The sequence below is a fragment of the Mus caroli genome, unplaced genomic scaffold (assembly GCF_978045245.1).
Source record: "Mus caroli unplaced genomic scaffold, Mus_caroli_1 scaffold_13, whole genome shotgun sequence".
Lineage (NCBI taxonomy): Eukaryota > Metazoa > Chordata > Mammalia > Rodentia > Muridae > Mus > Mus caroli.
The window spans coordinates 1,855,112-1,874,445 of NW_028227268.1; the positions used below are offsets into that span (position 1 = coordinate 1,855,112).

General features: G+C 50.8%; 1 protein-coding gene across 11 annotated transcripts in view; it reads left to right on the forward strand.

Annotated features, from left to right (window-relative positions):
• Slc38a10 (solute carrier family 38 member 10) overlaps window positions 1-19,334 on the forward strand; it is a 47,213-nt gene that overhangs the window by 768 nt on the left and 27,111 nt on the right. For all 11 annotated transcript variants that reach the window (XM_029483444.2, XM_029483445.2, XM_085829363.1 and 8 more), the window contains exons 2-8: window positions 2,624-2,741; window positions 8,769-8,814; window positions 9,753-9,846; window positions 11,436-11,579; window positions 12,556-12,680; window positions 15,734-15,836; window positions 17,731-17,913. In XM_029483444.2, coding sequence (XP_029339304.1) covers window positions 2,624-2,741; window positions 8,769-8,814; window positions 9,753-9,846; window positions 11,436-11,579; window positions 12,556-12,680; window positions 15,734-15,836; window positions 17,731-17,913 — 813 coding nt within the window. The remainder of the gene's footprint in view (window positions 1-2,623; window positions 2,742-8,768; window positions 8,815-9,752; window positions 9,847-11,435; window positions 11,580-12,555; window positions 12,681-15,733; window positions 15,837-17,730; window positions 17,914-19,334) is intronic.

The window sequence follows — 19,334 nt, forward strand, 5'->3', positions numbered from 1 at the left end:
GCTCATCCATGCCACGCGTGCTGCTGTCCTGTTCCATTGAAACAGTGGGATATCAAGGCAGAGACCACTCCTCCTACCTGATGACCCCCAGGAGATGAGGTGGAAGGTTAATCCGGGATAGACATTTGGAAGTGAAAATGGGTTGTTGATAATTTAATAGTAGACTAACAACTACTTCGTGTGTTTTGTGGTTCACGTCCCAGGCTAAAAATAGAAAACAAGTTTTTTTAATCAAGGAGTTTTTGACCCTCAACATCCTATCCTGATTGAGACTGCATCTAGGGTTCCCGGGTAGGGTATTTGATATGGTTAATAGATGTAGACAGGAGGACAGAGCTAGATCCTCAGGGGCGACATCTGTGTTGTGAACCCCAGTGTTGAGTTGTTGGGGGATGGTTTTGGGTGTCTTTGGAGTGCCTACGTGTCCCAGTGTCCATGGAAACTGTCTGTCAGCAGAACTGCATCCTGGGACTTGAGTGTTGGCTGGTTTCGAATCTCCAAGTGAACTCTGTCATCCTTGCTGCCTGTCTGTGAAGTGTGACTGACCCTTTATTGGGGTCTGTCGTAGCTGACTGGGAAGTTAGCTGTTTGGGCTCAGGTTCAAGGTTGAGCAGTCTCTAGTGGAACCTGGCAGTGCACGGGTGCTAGGCCTCTGCCAGAGCAAATGGAGATGATGAGCCCAGGGAAGATCTGTTTGGGGAGAGCTTGGAACCCAGTGTGCAAGGGAGACTAGAAACAGTCAAACTGTGCCTAAAACCTGTCAGTTCCTATCACTAGATTGTTATCTCCTCCAGGAGCCTTGGGGCAGAGCCATGAGTCCAGCAGAGTGGGCAATATCTTAGTGTTTAGGGGGAGCTAAAAAAAAAAAACCCAAACCTTTGGGTTTAAGGATAGTTTGTTTAGTGATTCCGGCAATTAAAAAGGAGAAACATTTTATTGTATTTAGTGTGTGGAAAACTGCACATATTTTAAATGCACACTTGATGAATTTTCATGAGGTAAAGGAACATATGTACCTTACTGCACACTTGAGGAATTCCACAATGCTGGCACACTTACCAGTTGTTGCCACCCACCAGAAGACGACTACCTGTTGCTCGACTGTGCCAGAGGTTGGATGTGGCTTGGTTTGACTTGGAGAAGGTGGGGTCATGGTGTGTGGGTATCAACTTGTGGTTAATAATGCTATGTTCTGGATAGACCTGTGTTTCTCTGGGGCACACACAGATCCTGCCCTGTGTGTGTGTGTGTGTGTGTGTGTGTGTGTGTGTGTGTGCCTGCCAGCACAAGTGTTAGACGCGCAAGTGCATCATATCCTCTGCAGTGTTTGGCAGGACCATTCTGGTGAGAGTTTGATGTTGTGGTTTGATAAGCTTTGTTTGTTTACTTATTTTGAGCAGTTTTAGCTTTAACTGAGTAGAAAGCACAGGCGGTCCCCATATCCCTCCTCTCAACTCCCCATTTCGGTAACACACTGTTCTGGTGTAGTAGAGCTAATATTTTGTTTTGTTTGTTTATTTATTTCAGTGCTGAGGTTCTAATTCCAGGCAAACAATCTACTGCTGAACCACATCCTCAAACTACTAGTGTCTTTTTATTTATTTATTTATTTATTTATTTATTTAGAGACACTCTCACTATATAGCCTTGGCTGGCCTGGAACTCACTATGTAGACCAGACCAGGATGGCCTTGAGCCCACAGAGATGCACCTGCCTTTGTCTTCCTAGTTCTAGGATCAAAGCCTGAGTACCGTCATGCCTGGTGCAAACTACTGATGCCTTAATTGTCATAGTAATCGAGGGACAGTTTATAGATAACAAAACGTAGCTGTTTTCCGGGTGTGGTCCTTTGGGTTTTGATGTGTGTATACAGTGTATGGCTACTGTGGTCAGGACATGGAAGAACTTTGTTATCCCCAAAAGTCACCTCTGCCGCTCTGTGATCAACAGCTGTCCCTCCCTCAGCCTTCTGCCTTGTGGCCTGGCCCAGCTGCAGTCTTTCTTAAGCATTCTGTGCCTGGCAGCACACAGAAAGCTGTCTTCATGGCCCTCCTTCTCTGCAGCACGGGGCAGTTGTGACGTTGAACATTAATAAACTTCTTTTCATGAATGGACTAGACTTGATTTTCTAGTCACCTCTGAAGGCCATTGAACTCTTTTGTTGTTGTTGGGTTATGGCTAAACCCACTTGTAAATGGTTTGTGCGTAGGCATTTCATTCCTGAAGGAGAAAGGCCTAAGAGTGGTTGCAGGGTCTCATGGCCAACATCTGTTTAATTTGTAAGTAAGGCGCACACCATCCTTAGTCCTTCTAGGCTATGTTTACCACATAGGGCTATTGAGGAAGTGGTTAAGATGCTGCGTGTGAGGTGTGTGTAGGGAGTGTGGGATGGTTAGTTGATACCCCAGCAGACTTAGGACCTACAAGGCCCTTTTAAAACAAGACTTGAGGATCCTGCTTCTATTTTAGGGAAATATCACTTTCAGGTGTCACCCGTGGTGGTGGTCAGTGGGAACAGACGCAGCAGTGAGGGCCTGCCTGCGCCCCTTGTGCTGTGGATGTATGAAGCGGCGATTCAGAGGTCTGGTGTTGTAAACGTGTCTTTCTCTCTCCACCCTGCAGTGTGGCATTGTCCTGGGGGCCCTGCTCCTGGTCTTCTGCTCCTGGATGACCCACCAGTCTTGCATGTTCTTGGTGAAGTCGGCCAGCCTGAGCAAGAGGAGGACCTATGCTGGCCTGGGTAAGACCTGGCTTCCAGAGTGCTGTCAAAGCTGATAGGCCCTTCCCATGAAGTGGATGCTCTTGCTTGGGGGCCTGGGGGCTGAGTCCTCTTGTTTAGCTCTTTTTCTTCTATTTCTTCTTAAGGAGTTTTTTGGAGTGCAATACTTTTTCAGTGTTAATGCCAGCTGAGTGTAGTGGTATGTACCTCTAACCCCAGCACTTGGAAGGGTAAGGCAGGACAGTAAGAATTTCAAGACCTGCCTCTGCTTGGCTTCATAGCAAATTTGAGGCCAGCTTGGTTTACATGGAGAAATCTCCAGAAAACAAAACATGGGCTGGTGGGATGATACAGTGAGTGACTGCACAGGCCTGGCAACCTGAGTTCAGTTCCTGGAACCCACAGACAGGTGATAAAAGTAGGAGGAGACCCAGTTAAAGCATTGTTCTCTGCCCTGCACTTGTCCAGTTTGGCATGTGTGCACCCATACACATGTGCACACACAGTAATGAACAGGACTTTATATATGTACAGACAGACACACACATATACTGTGCAAAGTTTGTTGTTGTTTTTGAGACAAAGCTTCACTGTGAAGTCTGGTCTGGAACTTGCTATGTATATCAGACTGGCCTAGAATTCACAGAGCTCTACTTGCCTCTGCTTTCTGTGTGCTGAATAAAATAATTTTCAAAAGCATACAGTTAATAACACTGTGCAGAAATGAGGAAGTCTGGTGGTTCACATCTTTAATCCCAGCACTTGGGAGTCGGACAGAGAGGTACATCTCCTGAGATTGAGGCCAGACTCATCTACATAGTGAGTTCTAGGACAGCCAGGGTTACACAGAGAAACCCTATCTCAAAACCCAACCCCACTCCCATCCCAAATTGCCTGCTTTAGAATTGAGCTGAGAGGGAGGGTATAGAGCCACAGCCTCTTTCTCACTGAGCCCCGTGCAGATGTGTAGTGTGCAGATACGCATACTTACCTTCCAAGCCAGCAGGCTCACCGAGCCCAAAGCTGCTGCTCACTTGCTGACACTGGCTCCCTGTACCTGATGCCTTCCTGTTCCTGAAAGCCCTGAGTGGCTGAGAGGAACATTTCAGATTCCTGGAAGTTCCTGAAGGAAGCTCTTGAGTGCAGTTTGTGGCTGAGACTCAGTGCTCATCTGCCCAAAGGGTGGGCCTTTCTCTCCAGACCATTGGTTGCAGTTCTGTTCCCTCTAGGTCTTTGTAAACAGTGCCAGCCACAGGGACTAAACAGAGCACTTACTATTTGTCTCTGGGTGGTTTGGCTTCAAGGACACTGAGGGGACCCCACTGTCTTGTTCTCCTCTTGTGGTAGCATGTGCAGCCTGGGTCTCTTGCCTGCCAGGCTTGGACTTTGCTATGTAGCTTATGCTGGGGCTCTTTGGCATGGGGGTGAGAATGTCGCTCTTCTGCTCTTGGGACTTAGCCTTGTGGGAGAATATGAAAAGAAAATTCCTGGCCTCTTGGTGATTCCTCACCTAGCAGCCCCTGTGTGGCTGCAGTGTTGCTCTCACCTGAGTGCGCCTGGCCTTTTCTCCCTTCTCTCACTGTCAGAGAAGAAAATGGCACAGAGTTTGGGGGCAAATGAAGTAATGCAGAATAAAGTACTTCTTGACGGCTGAATTGGAGTGACGTGCGGAGGGGTGGGCGCCCGGCCTCCACCTGGCCCACGTTAGAGATGCCCGTGGGGCTTCTGCAGCATAGCCTTTCGGGTTTTTTCCTAATCTGCTTTGCGGTCAGCACCAGTGCCTTACGTTGATTCTTGGTCTCAGAACCCAAGGGATGCTTTCCCACTCTTCCTCTTCTGATGACAGTGGTGCTCTGTCTTTTACTGCCACCTGAGGAGGTGAGGCTTATCAGGTAAACTTGACGCACACTGAGATGGCCTAGTTCTGTCCTACCAGATGAAATGCTCCCTACTAGAGTCTAGGGAGTGACGTGCCCGGGGCGTGCCCTTGGTGGTGTGGAGCCAAGGTGCAGCGCATGGTCCTTTCTCTCTAAGATCTGTTTTTGTGCTGTCAGTCGCCTAAGTTCCAGCCTAGGACTCCTGTGTTCTGAAAGGTGTGAACCCTGGGCTGGGCAGGTCATGGCATCTAGTACTTGTTGGTTGGCCAGTCAGTTATTCTTCAAAAGTTCCTGAGAAGTGAAACCAGTTTGTCCAGATGTGCAAGACAAGGGAAGCTGACAGATGGACACCACCTGTGAATGCCGCTGCCTGGCTCCAGCTATATCTCCAGCTATATCTGAACCACTGCAAACAACAGATTCCCATGTGCCAGTGATTTTGCACATTTGATCCTAAACAAGGCAGCTTACTTGTATAGGCCCTCATAGAATCTTCTAGGCTCTCAGACAATCTCCTGGCACCCCCAGACAGTGTTCTGGACCCTCAGTCTTACCAGTCTTCAGAGCTTTTCAGATGTCTAGGCGATTTCTTGGGGTTCTGATCTTCCTGGTCCCCAGTCTCTCAGGTTCCCAGTCTTCAGGGCCTGTCAGCTAAGCGCCAGTTTCCGTGTGGGGCCAGAGCAGCAGAGGGGAGGGCCTGCTGTGCCACCTCCTGGCATGGTGGCCCTACAGGTAGTATGGAGCCCTCTTAGGAAGCTGGGCAGATGCCTCTTTTCTCTCTTGTCCTTCACTCTCTTGATGGGCTAGGCCTCAGTGTGTACTTTGTATCACAGCCCATCAGAGGGCTTGGAAGGTGAGCCCCTTCTCCCCTCAAGGTACAGCAGCCCTGACGGATGGCCTGTGTCTGTGGGTGCATGAGAGTGAGTCCTGGGTTGGGTCATGAGCATAGGTGCTCTGCGGATGAGATGGGCAGATGGCCTTGTCCTCCCTTGGAGACTATGGAAGAAGGCAGGAAGTTCCAGGGTGGTAGTCTGTTTACTGCACTTGATGGAGGACCGGGGACCTTTTTCCTCACATTTAAGTCTTAACCGTATCAGCATCTGTGGCAGTGACTTGTCCCATAGCCCTCTCCCCCAGCTCTGGAGGATGAATGTCTGCAGGGTGCAGAGTCATAGCACAGTAGGGGTTGTCGATGAATTTGGGCACCCATTTGCTTTGTCTGTTTTTGCTGTAGTAATTTTTGATTTTTTTTTTTTTAAGTAAACCTCCTGCTTCTGTTCCCAGCTTGTTATACTCAGCATGGTCTTCTTTAAACCTCGTTTCATCTCAGAAGGCACGTTAGGGTTTCTCATGCATGATAAAGCACCATGGCCAATCCAGCTGGAGAGGAAAGGGTTATTTTATCTTATGACTCGGGCCACACTCAGGTCACCCCTGAGGACAGTTAGGGCAGGGAGTGAAGCAGACAGAGACCATGAGGGAGGGAGGAGTGTTCTTTCTAGGTTACTCTTCATGTTTTGCTCAGCTTGTACAACTCAGGACGTCCAGGAGCGGCAGTGCCCACAGTGAACCGGGACCTCCCACATCAATCAGTAATGAAAGAAATGCCCTACAGACTTGCTACAGGAAATCTGAGGGAGGCGTTTCTCAGTCAGGGAGAAGACAACACAGACATATCAGTGGCTCTTGGGAATCTCTCCTACCCTAGGAGTGTGTGCTCCGGGAGGGAAGCACCTTCCATAGCAGTAGAGACTGTTGGCATCCACCCAAGGTGTCATTAGTGAATAGTGGATGTCGTTGGTTCTGTGTCACCATGGCCTATGGTTGGAGTGCCTCTCATCCTTCATAGGCCTAGAGTAGTGCCCACCAGGGCATGGCAGCTGAGTATTTCTTCCTGCATGCCCTTGAGCAGTGTGATCTGTATACCTGCCATGTGGTTTGGTAAGCAAGACTGTGAGGTGGAGTCCCCTGACCCCCCCCCCCCCGTTTCTATGCTGTTGGAGCCTCCTGGAGCTGGCAGTGTTCACTGTGCACCTGCCCAGTGCTGCTGGCCTTGTGCTCCTCCGGCATTTGGGGCTGCTGGGCCTCTCTCCACCTCCTCCAGAAGTAGCTCAACTGAAACCTTCCCTACCTCATGTGTGCCTACCTGGTCATCATGAGCAGCAACCTCCTCCCTGCCTCATCTCTGTCCCTATCTGTTCCTATCTTGAATAGCACCTCTTTCTTGCCTTGCTGAGTGTTACAGAGAGGCGGAGGGTAGAGTCAGTTCTACCTGTTGTCCTGTGGCCCTGTTTCTCAGGTCTCAGATAGGTCAGCAGAAAGCCTAGTCTTGGCCTGGGTTTTGCTCAGAGTGATCTGGCAGAAGAGAGTGCTACCTCCTGCTGATCTCTTGACTAGCTGGTGACTTGCATTTTCCAATAGCATCTTTTAGGGCAGGGTATTCTGTGTGCAGGAGACCCACTTTCCTGTCAGAGAATAAGGAGTGAGAGTGGAGAGGGAATGGGCCAGAGGTTCCACCTTCTGGGGCAGCTCTGGCTGTCCTAGAAATCACTTTGTAGACTAGGTTGGCCTTGAACTCAGAGATCTGCCTGCCTCTGCGTACCAAGTGCTGGGACCTAAAGGCGTGTGCCACCACTGGCCAGCTGGTCCTCTGTGTCATATGCTGAGTGTTCTGGTACAGGGCTTGGAGAGGATCTTTTGGTGACATAGCAGCAGCTATGGATATCACCACCTCTAGAGTTGTTTTAGTTTTTTGAGATTTCCTATCTAGACCTCAAGTAACGTTCTGAAGTGTGTTTTAATTCTTGCTAGATGAACTCAAGGGGTATGTTAGGTTCCTTCCCAGCTGAGTCTGGGAAAGGCCAGAGTGACCCCTGGAGGCTGAAGTCTTACTGTTGTCAGGCCAAGCGGAGGCTGGTGCCAGCTGTCTGCCTTTTTTTGCCAACACTGTGCCTCTTCCTCAGTTAGAAGTAACAAGGATTTTGTTTGGTTCATTCATACTCAGTGCATGTGTTTCCTGCTGTCCAACCTCAGAGGGCCATTGGCCCAGAGTAAGAGAGGAAACAAGAGGCAGGAAGCTGGGGCTGTGACAAGGCTGAGGCCATCCTGTCACATGCACTGCCTGTGGCTGCTCCAGAAGACTAGAGCTTACTTCCTTTGCTCTCTCATCTGGCTGGACCATGGGGGAAGCAGTGGAGACCAGATAACTGGAAAGGTCCGCTGAGGACCGGTGAAGTCAGCTTTCATTCTCATCTGCTGGCAATAAATAGTTCTGGGTCAGGAAGGAAAGACGGAGGTCTCTTTCCTGGTAGGACACTGCTGTGGCCATGCATGCCAGCCATCATCAGGGCTCTGTCTCTGGTTGTCCTGGGCACTGGCAAGTCTCAGAGGACTTGTTCCCTCCTTTCCCCAGAGTGCCATGCTTGCAAAGATTCAGTTTCCTTCTGTAAGTCACAACTATGAAGCCCTCAGCAGCATCCTTGTGGAGCAGGGCATGAATACTGGGCTCTGGGGAGAGGCTTGAACCTTCTGGACCCCTCTTAAGTTTTCCCTCTTCCCCTGTCCCTAAGTGGGGCTGGCTCTGCTGTTTTCATACTGCTCCAAGCAGGGCCTGTTCGCAGCAGAACCCGGAACCTTGCAGGGTCCTGGCTTCCGTTTTCCCCCTTCATAATTCATAAGAAACTACAGAAACCCTTGCTTGTGTCTCCCTGCTGTGTCTGTGTCTCTTTGTGTGTGTCTCCTTGCTTTTTATCTCCCTTGCTTGTATCCGTGTCTCCTGGCTTGTATGTCCCTTGCTTGTGTGTCCCTTTCTTGTGTCTCCTTGCTTTGCTCCTGCCTTGTGGTGTTTCATTTGGGGATGGTAGGTCTAAAGAAGGTCTGGCACCAGAGTTTAAAGTGTCTCCTTATATCCATGAAACTCAAGCAAACGGATGCTCGTCAAACTGCAGCACACAGCTTTTCTCGGTGGCTTTTTTTTTGTTTTTGTTTTTGGAGACAGGGTTTCTCTGTGTAGCCCTGGCTGTCCTGGAACTCACTCTGTAGACCAGACTGGCCTCGAACTCAGAAATCCACCTGCCTCTGCCTCCCGAGTGCTGGGATTAAAGGCGTGCGCCACCACGCCTGGCCTCTTGGTGTGCGTTACTGTCGGACTGAGCATTTTCCTTTTCTCTAGCGTTCCACGCCTACGGCAAGGCCGGGAAGATGCTGGTGGAGACCAGGTGAGTGGCGCAGCCCTGCTGAGTCCATCCTTCTTACTGGAGCATGTCAGGGAGTGAACACTGCGTCACACTGGGAGAGCTTACAGCGTCTCATGTGCTTCTGAGGAGTCCCTCACAGTCAGTTTACTGTGACTTTACCTCACAGTGACTGCTGTCCAAGTCGAAAGCCTTAAGTCTTGCTAATATGTACATGAGAATAAGAGACTTGGGAAGTACAGAAAAATAGCTCTCTCAGTATAGCTAATCTTTTTTTTTTTTTTAATTAATCATTGTATTTGTTTACATTTCAGATGTTATCCCCGTTCCCGGTCTCCCTTCCACAAACTCCCCTACCCCAAGTACAGCTAATTTTAATGCTGTTATCTAAATTGTGTCCCCAACTCTGCCACAGAAGGGAGGCTCTAAATTGAAATGTCACTTTTTTTTTTTGAGAGTAAAATTTTAATGAGTTGGAAAAATTTGTCAGAAAATGACACTTTTAGGCTTCTTAATCAAGGGATTGTAAACACAGAAGAAACAGTTTTTAGAAGCAGTTGATTATTCCTTTAACTTATCTAATATTTCTGTACCTGAAAGAGTTTCGGAAGCTCCTGAGGAAGGGGACTAGGATAGCACATAGAGACTAGTTAAGTGTGGTTTGGTACCCCAAGAGAAACTAGTTAAGTGTGATTTGGTATTTACCCAAGAGAGACTAGTTGAGTGTAGTTCTGCATTTACCCCAAGAGCAGTGGAGGTCCCCCAGACACCCATGGTCACAGTTGCCTCCAGCCCAGCCATTTTATGGCAGTTCCATGTCAGCAAAGCCCAGGAACTGGATGTGGTCCTGGGTGTCAGACTTGGGGTGCCTGAGTCTTGAGTCTGCAAAGGTGCTTAGCTTTGATCACAAAGCATCACCTTCTTAAATCTGACTGCAGAGCTCTGGGTGTCTTTCTTCACAGCATGATTGGGCTGATGCTGGGGTCCTGCATTACCTTCTATGTCGTGATCGGTGACTTGGGGTCCAACTTCTTTGCTCCGCTGCTTGGATTACAGGTAAGACACTGTTAGATATCTGGTCTGTTTTAATCCTTGGGGTTGCTGCCTGATGCCTCCTTTCCTTAAGCCACCTGGGGCCTGTGCCTGCCTGCCTGCCACTCAAGTTCCCTGGCTTGGATTTCAGGACTCTGCTGGAGGAGTGTCTGAGAGGCACCAGGAGAGGGAGAGAGGGAGAGCAGGCTGTGATACAGCCTGATGGTGTACAAGGCGGAGGCAGGGAGGAGGAGGGGTAGGACACAGCAAATCATTGTGCAGGTCAGATGCCTCAGCCTTCCAGCGGTGCTCATCAAAAGGCAACAGAGGCCAGGCCCTCGTGCAGCTTCTGTGCTGGGCTGTTGATCTGTACATTGAGGCAGGGAGTTGGGGCCCACCCTGCTGAGGAAGACGAGAGGGCACTGCTCCCAGGGCCTGTGACATAGCTCTGTGCATCCTCCAAGCTTGCCACTCCCTGACTGTGAAGGTCCCACCTGTGAACTGGGCCCCACACAACCTTCCTCCCCTACTGGGGAGCAGAGCTGTAACCAGTGACCACCTAGGGAAAATGGGCATATGACCCTGGGGGGGGGGTCTTTTTTGTGAAGACTCCTTTGTATTTGTTTACCAGGTAGGTGGAGATGGCTTTTAGTTTGTAAACATGACAGCTGAGGGGATCCTTCTCATGAATATGTGTGGGATTTGCATGGTGTGGGAGGACTTTGCAGAGAGTGTCCTGTGAGCCTGGCCCTGGTCTGTGTCTTCCCCTTTGGCTTTCTGTCCGTCTCCCACTCTTCCCTTGGGTCCAGCAGAGTTGTGGGTCAGTCTCTCACACAGTTACTTGAGTCCTTTCTCAAAACCCTACTGATCTGTGCCTGGGCCAGATATCTCACCTGCAGTTCTGAGAGACTTGCAGGATGGGCAGTATCAGCCTCTGTGGCCTCGCAAATGGTTGCCACACAGTGAGAGTGTGCACAGAGCCTCTCGGTTATCACCAGCCATCATGGACAGTGCTGCCATGCTCAGCGGTGTGGGGCTGTTTTAGATTTGCAGGTGTGTGTAGCTGGAGAGCTCTTCGCCTCCAGCCTGTGCTGTCACCTATGAAGAAGGATCCAGGAAGTCAAACGTGCTGGCTGTAGATCAGTCAGATGGTAGATATCCCCAGACCGGTGCAGCCCGGAGTTTTGTGATGAATTATCTGGGTCAGAATTTCCTTCTGTGGTAGAGATAGCTCTGAGTTGTGTGGAGACTTGGTGACCAGCCACTGGCACCAGCTGGGAAGGGTTCTTCCAGAGCAGTGCAGTTCCTGCGTGCTCTTGCCACATTCTGACACTGTGTAACGTGTTGGCTCTGGGTAGCTGATCTTTTGGTCCTGACTAGTCTCATTGTGGAGGCTGGGTGGACCATGCAGGGCCAGGGGTGTTCAGTACTTTGATCCACGTGGCCACTGAGAGGGGAGCTTTCAGCCTGTATGTGCCAGACTTGACCACACCACCTTCTGCTTTAAGGGCTCAGTGTGCTCCTCAGCCTGTGGTGGCTCCTGCCCTGGCCACACTGGTAAGATGAGTCCTGGCAGTGAGTGAGCTCAGAGCTTAGAGCTGATTCCCTTCCAGGTGACCTGGACTGTCCGTGTGTTCCTGCTCTTCGCAGTGTCCCTGTTCATTGTGCTCCCGCTCAGCCTGCAGAGAAACATGATGGCCTCTATCCAGTCCTTCAGTGCCATGGCGCTCCTCTTCTACACCGTCTTCATGTTCGTGGTGAGCACCAGAGACACTGCTGAGGGGCTTGTTTGTGGCTTAGTCCTTCCCATAACCACACGTGTCCACGCCTTAGTCTGCTGTTGCCACCAGCTACCTTGGGGGGATTATGGGAAAGTGGCTTTGAGTCCTGTGGTAGAGCTACTGCAATGTCGTGAAGGCCGTGTGCATGCCTGGTCTGTGAAGCACCAGAGGCAGAGCAGTTGGACAGCAGGATCCAGAAGGGGCTGTGAAACCCTTTACCCAGGCTCTGGAAAGCAAGTGAGGTGGCTGTATGTTTTATGGGAAGAACTTCCATGTGGAACCAGGTGCATGCGCTAGTGTTTTGTCACATGGTGTTTTGTTGGGGACAGTCTGGAAGATGGGGTGTGAGGACTTCTCCATAGTCCTTAGCCTTCCTCCCTGACCCTGCTGCACCCTTGGGGGTTCACCCTCACTGCCAGGGAAGACGCTCTGCTTCCTGAGGGCAGGGGCCAAGTGTGCTTGCAGGAGCTGTGCCCAGGTCTGGCTGCAGGGGACCAGCCAGGGACAGTTAACTCCTTACTCATAGCCATGTCTTCAGTGGATGAGCTCCTGAAAGATGGCTGTCTGCCTGTCCAGGGCAAGGAAGTAAAGGACATGCCCACATGGAGGGCACTGCTCCCTGTCATCTCAGTTACAGGGCTGAGGGAGGGAGTGAGGTTCTGCTTCTCTCTCCACTCTGAGGCCCCACATCGGAGCTGCTCCGCCATGTGCAGAACCCCCCTGCAGCTGGGTACACCTCTCAGTAGTGTTCAGGCAGCTCCATGCATGGACTGGGTTCTAAGCCAGGGCCCAGGGACATAGGTGAGGTGGAGCCCCTGCCCCTTCAGACAGCCCCAGGTTGCAGGAATGAGCCAGCTTTGGTGTAGAGAAGAGCTGTGTGTCTCCTGCACCTCCTCTGTGGCACAGTTTCTACTCTCTCCTGACCCCATGTCTCACTCTCTTCTTGGTCTAGATTGTGCTGTCCTCCCTTAAACATGGCCTCTTTAGTGGGCAGTGGCTGCAGCAGGTCAGCTACATTCGCTGGGAAGGTGTTTTCCGCTGTGTCCCCATCTTTGGCATGTCCTTTGCCTGTCAGTCGTAAGTACTGCTGAGGTGAAAGAAGGGGGCGGGGTGGGGCTGAGGGTGTAGCCTTGAGGAGGGGTGAAGGGAGAAGGAGGGAGGAGGGAGAGGAGGGAGGAGGGTGAAGGGAAGTGCTGTGGGGTCAACAGCCTGCTTTTCTTGCTTCTGGCCACTGAGGAGTGATGGCTGACCTAGTGTAGACTGTTCCTCTAGGCTGAGGGGAGAGTTCTGTGTTAACCAGGAAATAAACTACTGCTAACTAACTGGCAAGGGCCTGAGTTTCCCAGATCCCATGAAGGGAGAGTTGGCTGTGGGGTGCAGCAGCTACCCAGCCATCTGACTGAGAAGAGTCCCGAGTACTTTGCCAGAATCTAGCTGGTTTTCTGAGAATATTTAAAAAGATGTTGCACAAACATTGACTTGAGGCTGGTGCTAGGATGTCTCTGAGTCCTGTGTGTGCAGGCGGGCTCTTTGGCAAGCGGGGCTCTGTGAACACAGGGCTGCTTCACCATGGCAGTAGCAGCAGCAGCAGTGCTACCTTCACCAGGGTGGCAGGAGCTAGTGATGCATGCCTGGGTGGGAACAGTAAGCGTAAATCCGACATCGTTGAGAAAAGACCATCAGCATGTTGGGGGGGGGGCTGGCAGAGGAGCCCCCCTCCTGTGGTGTCAGTGGGCATGCATTGTGCCAATTGTAAACTAGTGTGACAGAGAATTTGCTCACACTGCTGTTGACACCCACGTGCGAGATCCAGATCGTCATTTCCCACTCACCGGCTCCCGCTTGGCAGCTCTGTCTCCACCAGAACGCGCGCTCCAGCCTCGCTGTTTAATGTCCCATTATCACTGGTGACAGAAGTTACATTCTTGTGCAGTGTACCTAGTTACCACTTGTCCTTTCTGTCTGTGTGTTTGCTTTTGAAAAGATAAGCCTGTGGTTGGTCTTCCTCAATAGTAGCCACCTTGCAGGCAGTGCACGTCTGTGGGCTGTTCTTAGTGCAAGGTCCCGGTTCCAGGAGGGTGGGAGCTTGCCACTGCCTTAAGTACAGGATCCATCTCCCTTCCAGCAGGACCTAGGGGCCTTAAGTGTGCCCTCTTCCTCTGTGTTGGTCACGTACTATCCCCAGGCTACGAGCACTGGAATGTTTGCTAGGTGAGGTGACAGAGGTCATTTCTTGGTGGGCTGTACCAGAGGGCCCGTGTGCTGGGTGGCAACCAGTTCCTTACCTTGTGCCTGGGATCGTTCTCACCGTCACCCTCTGGCCCTCTTGATCTTACTTCCTGGTGAATGAATCTTGTGTTATGCATAACTGTCATCATGGGGCCAGAGAAATGGCCATATTGATGAACATGGAAAGCCTTGGTGGAACAGAGTGCACTTAGCCCTCACTTTCAGCCTAGGGGCACTTCAGGGGTGTTTGATGCCTCGGAGGCTGCTCTCCCAAGGGCGTGGCATTTGGGATTGGATGGAAGCCCATGGATCAGGGCCCACTGTGTCCAGGCACACCCTGTCTCCCCTTCACAGCACCTGCTGTGCCCTTGCCTGTGTGTGCATACGGTCCTCTGTGTGTGTGCATGCATTCCTCTGTGTGTGTGCACATGCATGTGGTTCAAGCTCCCTGCCAGGATGGCCTCCTGCTGTGACTACTCAGCTCTGAGAAGCTATTGCCACCTCATGGCTGAGCCAGGGCTCGTTTGCCTTCTGTGTCCTTGAGGCTGGGTAGGGTGCTGCTGCCATTTTTTCTCTTAGCTGACTACAGTGGTGGCCTCTTGTGCTGAGGTTGACGTGTGAGCTTGGGGTGGACAGGAATCTCAGCTTCACTTTGCCAGGGCTCCCACTTATTCTTGCCTACTTCTTGATCAAAGTGTAGTGTGTGCCTCTTTGCTTCTCTTGGACTTGTTTTTGTTTTTGTTTTTTTTTTGTTGTTTTGTTTTGTTTTTTTGAGGTTTCTCTGTGTAGCCCTGGCTGTCCTGGTACTTACTCTGTAGACCAGGCTGGCCTCAAATTCAGAAATCTGCCTGTTTCTGCCTATGCCTCTCAAGTGCTGGGATTAAAGGTGTGCACCACCTCTGCCCCACTCTCTTGGACTTTTTAAAGGACATTTTTGGGTAGGGCTCCACTGATCTGTGTGCCGTTCTCTTTATTAGTTGCTGATTTCCAGCATGCATGTGTGTGAGTGGTATATACACACATACACACACACATTTCCTTGTGTGTTTCTACTGGCTTCCTTTATGCTTGTGGTCTTTTCCTAAAAGGCCATAGCCACCGGGGAAGTATGTGAGGGAGGCACACAGATTTTTCCTCCTGTTCTAGCGTAGTTCTTTAGCTAGTGTCTGAGCCTGTGCCATCTCAGATGCAGCCTCTCTTCTACACTCATGTCCTCTCTCTGCAGTCATGGTTCCCCTACACCTCACAGGTGCCCAGGTCCTGCATGTCCCTCTCAGTTGGCTTTCCTGTCCCAAGTCCTCAGATGAGTTGTCACGTCACTGCCCTGCTGTGACTTGGGTCCCTCCCACCTGACCAGCAGCAGCACACTCCTGGTACCAGACCCAGGACACAATCCAGTTTTCTCATCACACCAGTGAGAGGCTGCTATGTGGGAGGTGTGCCTAGGCTGACCTCTGTGTCTGTTGGTGATGAGGTGGCCGCTGACCTCGGTGTCTGTGGATGGTGTGTCCGTCCGACTCTTGTATCCCCTGGCAGTAGAGCTGCATGGGCTTGCTGTGTGCTCCTTCCTCAGGTCTGCTTTGGTTCCCTGCCCAGTCACATCTGCACAGCACAGCACAGCACAGCACAGCACAGCACAGCACAGCACAGTGTGAGGGGTCTACGTGAAACTTTGTAGGGTGTAGGTTGTGGGTCTTATCACAGTGCAGCTGTCTGTAGTATCGCCCAGCTAGTGACCTTGGCTCCAGGAATCCTGCTCTGTGGTGAGTGTTTTGCCAAGGAAGTGTCAGAGGTTTGTTGCCTGGTCATTTTGGTAGAAGTCCTAGGAGTTGTCAGGAGGGCGGGTGAGGTCCTAGTGCCTGCTTGTCTAGAGTCCGTGTGACTCGCTTGTCTTTACACAGCCAGGTCCTGCCCACCTATGACAGTCTGGACGAGCCATCAGTGAAGACCATGAGCTCCATCTTTGCCTCCTCCCTCAACGTGGTCACCGCCTTCTATGTCATGGTAGGAACTGTTCCATACCCTCTCCTTGAGCACTCAAGGCCCTGTGTGGCCTCTGCTGTCCGTCTGCGGGGGTTGCAGACGGTCCGCTGGCTCTCACCTTTTCCGAGTCAGCGTCTGTAAGTGCCCTGTGTTTGTGGGGACCCAGAACATTTCAGGTCCTCAGCTGAATTGCTTGTCTAGAGTCTGTGTGACGCGCTTGTCATCCAGGCACAGGCACCTCTGAGCTGCTTCTGTCCTGGACCGTGTTGTATTTTTTTCTGGTTTTGTAGAAAGGGTCTTACTTTGTATTCCTAATTGGCCTGGAGCTTCCTATATCGATGAGGCTGGTCTCAAACTTGGGGTGCTCCTCCTGCTCTTGCTCCCCCCCCCAAGTGTGAGGAATACAGGTGAGCACCACCACACCCAGCTGTGTTGACATTGTCCAGTCTGAAGAGCTCAGGCACCTTGGCCAGGACTGGTCCCAGATGCGTTAACTCTCTCCGCGCCATTGTTAATTCTCTACAGAAAGCATTCCCACTAAAAAGAATGGGGCTGAGGTGGCTGCAGCCAGCTACACTTGTGTGTGGTGCATGGGATACCCATGTGAGAAGACACCTAGTCCACAAACATTATGACCATTTTTCATAGTTCCCTCCCGCTCCCTCTGAGAAAAGGCTTCTCTGTGTAGCCCTGGCTGTCCTGGAACTTGCCTTGAAGAACATGCTGGCCTCAATTCAGAGATCTGCTTGCCTCTGCATCTCAAGTGCTGGGATCAAAGATGTGTGCCATCACCACCTGGCTCTTATTAATATACTTAAGTGCTGTAGTTATTTATTATCTCTGTCTATCTGTCTGTCTGTCTGTCTTGTCGTTCTGAGACAGGATCTCACTGTGTCACTAAAGCTGGCCTGAAGCTCACATGTAGTTTAGGCCTTGAACTCCTCCTGATCCTCCTGCTTTCTCCTCCCAAGAGCAGGGATTATTATACCACACCTGCTTCTCTGTGTTGTCTTTAAGTAAAATTATAGAGATCAGTAAGCTGCCTAGTTGGTAGAGAGCTTGCCTTGCATCCATGACCCAGAGGTTTGATCCCTAGAACCATGGAGGGGAGAAATCCTGTCTGAAATGAGAATGGAAGCATGCTAGGGTTGTGCCTTAGCTCCCACCCTTTGCTATGGTAACAGTCTTCTGAGTGGTCATTGGAGCATCGTCGTCCTGGTCTTCTTCTGTCCTCCTAACCCCACAGTTATTTGACTATTTGTTCCCCCACCCCCCCCCAGTTTTGTTTTTTTCGAGGCAGGTCTTACTGTGTAGCCCAGGTTTGCCTGGAACTGTCTCCATCCTCCTGTTTATGCCTCCTGAAAGCTGAGATCACAGTCCTGAGCCCCTACACCAGCTCCTGATTGAGCTTGAAACCAGATTAAGAGTGGCTCCTCTGAGCTGGGTGTAGTGGCACACACCTTAAATCCCAGCACTCGGGAGGCAAGACAGGCGGATTTCTGAGTTTGAGGCCAGCCTGGTCTACAAAGTGAGTTCCAGGACAGCCAGGGCTACACAGAGAAATGCTGTCTCGAAAAACTAAAAAAAGAGTGGCTCCTCTGAAAGAGGCATTCTAGAACCTTCCTTTTCATTTTTGCCTCATTTATGGTTCTGTTGAAGGTATACTGAATTGCATGTCAACAGTAGTCCACCTCTGTCATCGGGAGCCTCAGGACTGAGGGGCTGAGGAGTGCTCTTGTCCTTGGGAGGGTGGGTCTTGTGCAAGCTTCCCTGGGGAGGTACTCTAGGACCAGTGTGGGACAAAGACAGACAGACAGACAGGCAGACAGGCAGGCAGGTAGGCAGTCAGAGAGTGATTGGTGGTGAACTGGCAGAGACAGAGCTGGCCACATTGCTGTTTTTTCTCCTTCAACAGGTGGGGTTTTTTGGTTACGTCAGCTTCACTGATGCCACCACAGGCAATGTGCTGATCCACTTCCCCTCCAACCCGGTGACAGAGATGATCCGAGTGGGCTTCATGATGTCTGTGGCTGTGGGCTTCCCCATGATGATTCTGCCGTGCAGGCAGGCCTTGAACACACTGCTGTTTGAGCAGCAGGTATGGTCCTCTCCCGTTCTCTTGGGTTAGCTCTGTGTTTTCATGACAGTGGTCCTAGGAGCGTTTGCTTGTTAGAAATAAACAGACTCGGGGCTGGTGAGATGGCTCAGTGGGTAAGAGCACCCGACTGCTCTTCCAGAGTTCAAATCCCAGCAACCACATGGTGGCTAACAACCATCCATAACGAGATCTGGTGCCCTCTTCTGGAGTGTCTGAAGACAGCTACAGTGTACTTACATATGATAAATAAATAAATCTTTAAAAAAAAAAAAAAAAGAAAGAAACAGACTCTGTGTGTGTGTGTGTGTGTGTGTGTGTGTGTGTGTGTAAGTCAGAACAACTTTTAGAAGTTGATTCTCTCCTTCTGTTGTGGCTCCAGTGGTTGAGCCCAGACTGCCAGGCTTGTGTGGCAAGTGTTTTTACCTGCTGAGACATCCGACTGGTCCAAACAAACTTCAAGTGAAGTGAAGTCTTGGCTTATTTTGAGGGGAGTCTGCCATGTTGTGCAGGTTGGCCTTGAACTCTGGATTCTCCTGCCTTTGCTTTCTAAGTGCTAGGATCGCAGGTGTGTACCACCATGCCCAGGTGAGACTCAGTGGCTTTGTTGTTCACATGTAATTTAACTTTTTATTTAGTGATGGTAGTAGGACTTACATGTCATGGTTTGTGAATGGAAGCCAGAGGAAATGGATGGGGTCCAGTTCTCTCTCTTCGCCTCGTGGATTCTGTGGATCAGACTAAGATGGTTAGACTTGTTGACAAGTGTGTTTACCTGCTGAGCCGTTCTTGCTGGCCCCTCTCAGGAAGTCTTTAGCAGAGATCCATCCACCCTTCCTCCCTCCCTCCCTCCCTCCCTCCCTCCCTCCCTCCCTCCCTCCCTCCCTTCTTTCCTTCCTTTTTTCCATCTTTCCTTTGTTGATAGGAATTGGACTTCACGTATGCTAAAGTATACCCACTGCTCTCGAGCTGTACTCCCAGCCCCCTGACCAGGCATGGCTTGAATTAACCTTGGTAAAAAGAACATATGAGAGTGGCCTGTGGGCCATGCCAGCCAGCTGCATAGGTAACTCAGCTCATCTCTGGGATTTGGCAGCATAGATGCTAGCAACCTCAAGTCCTGGGGAGGCTGCACCAGGACACGTTGATCACATTAATCACATTGGCCGATATTGATCACAGCTGGCATTGTGGGAGGGGCTTGTGTTGCTCTGCTCTGTACTTTGGTGTGACTTCTGGAAATATGTTGGTAGAACCCTTGTACTGTGTTTGTGTGTGTGTGTGTGTGCGCGCGCGCGCCCTTCACAAGAAACTTTCAAATACAAGGATAGAAACTAAAGGCTCTCTGATCCTTGCTTGCCCTGGGGTTGCCTCTTGTCTATCAAGCCCCTCCATCTCAGCTTTCCACCCTTGTTCACAGGGCG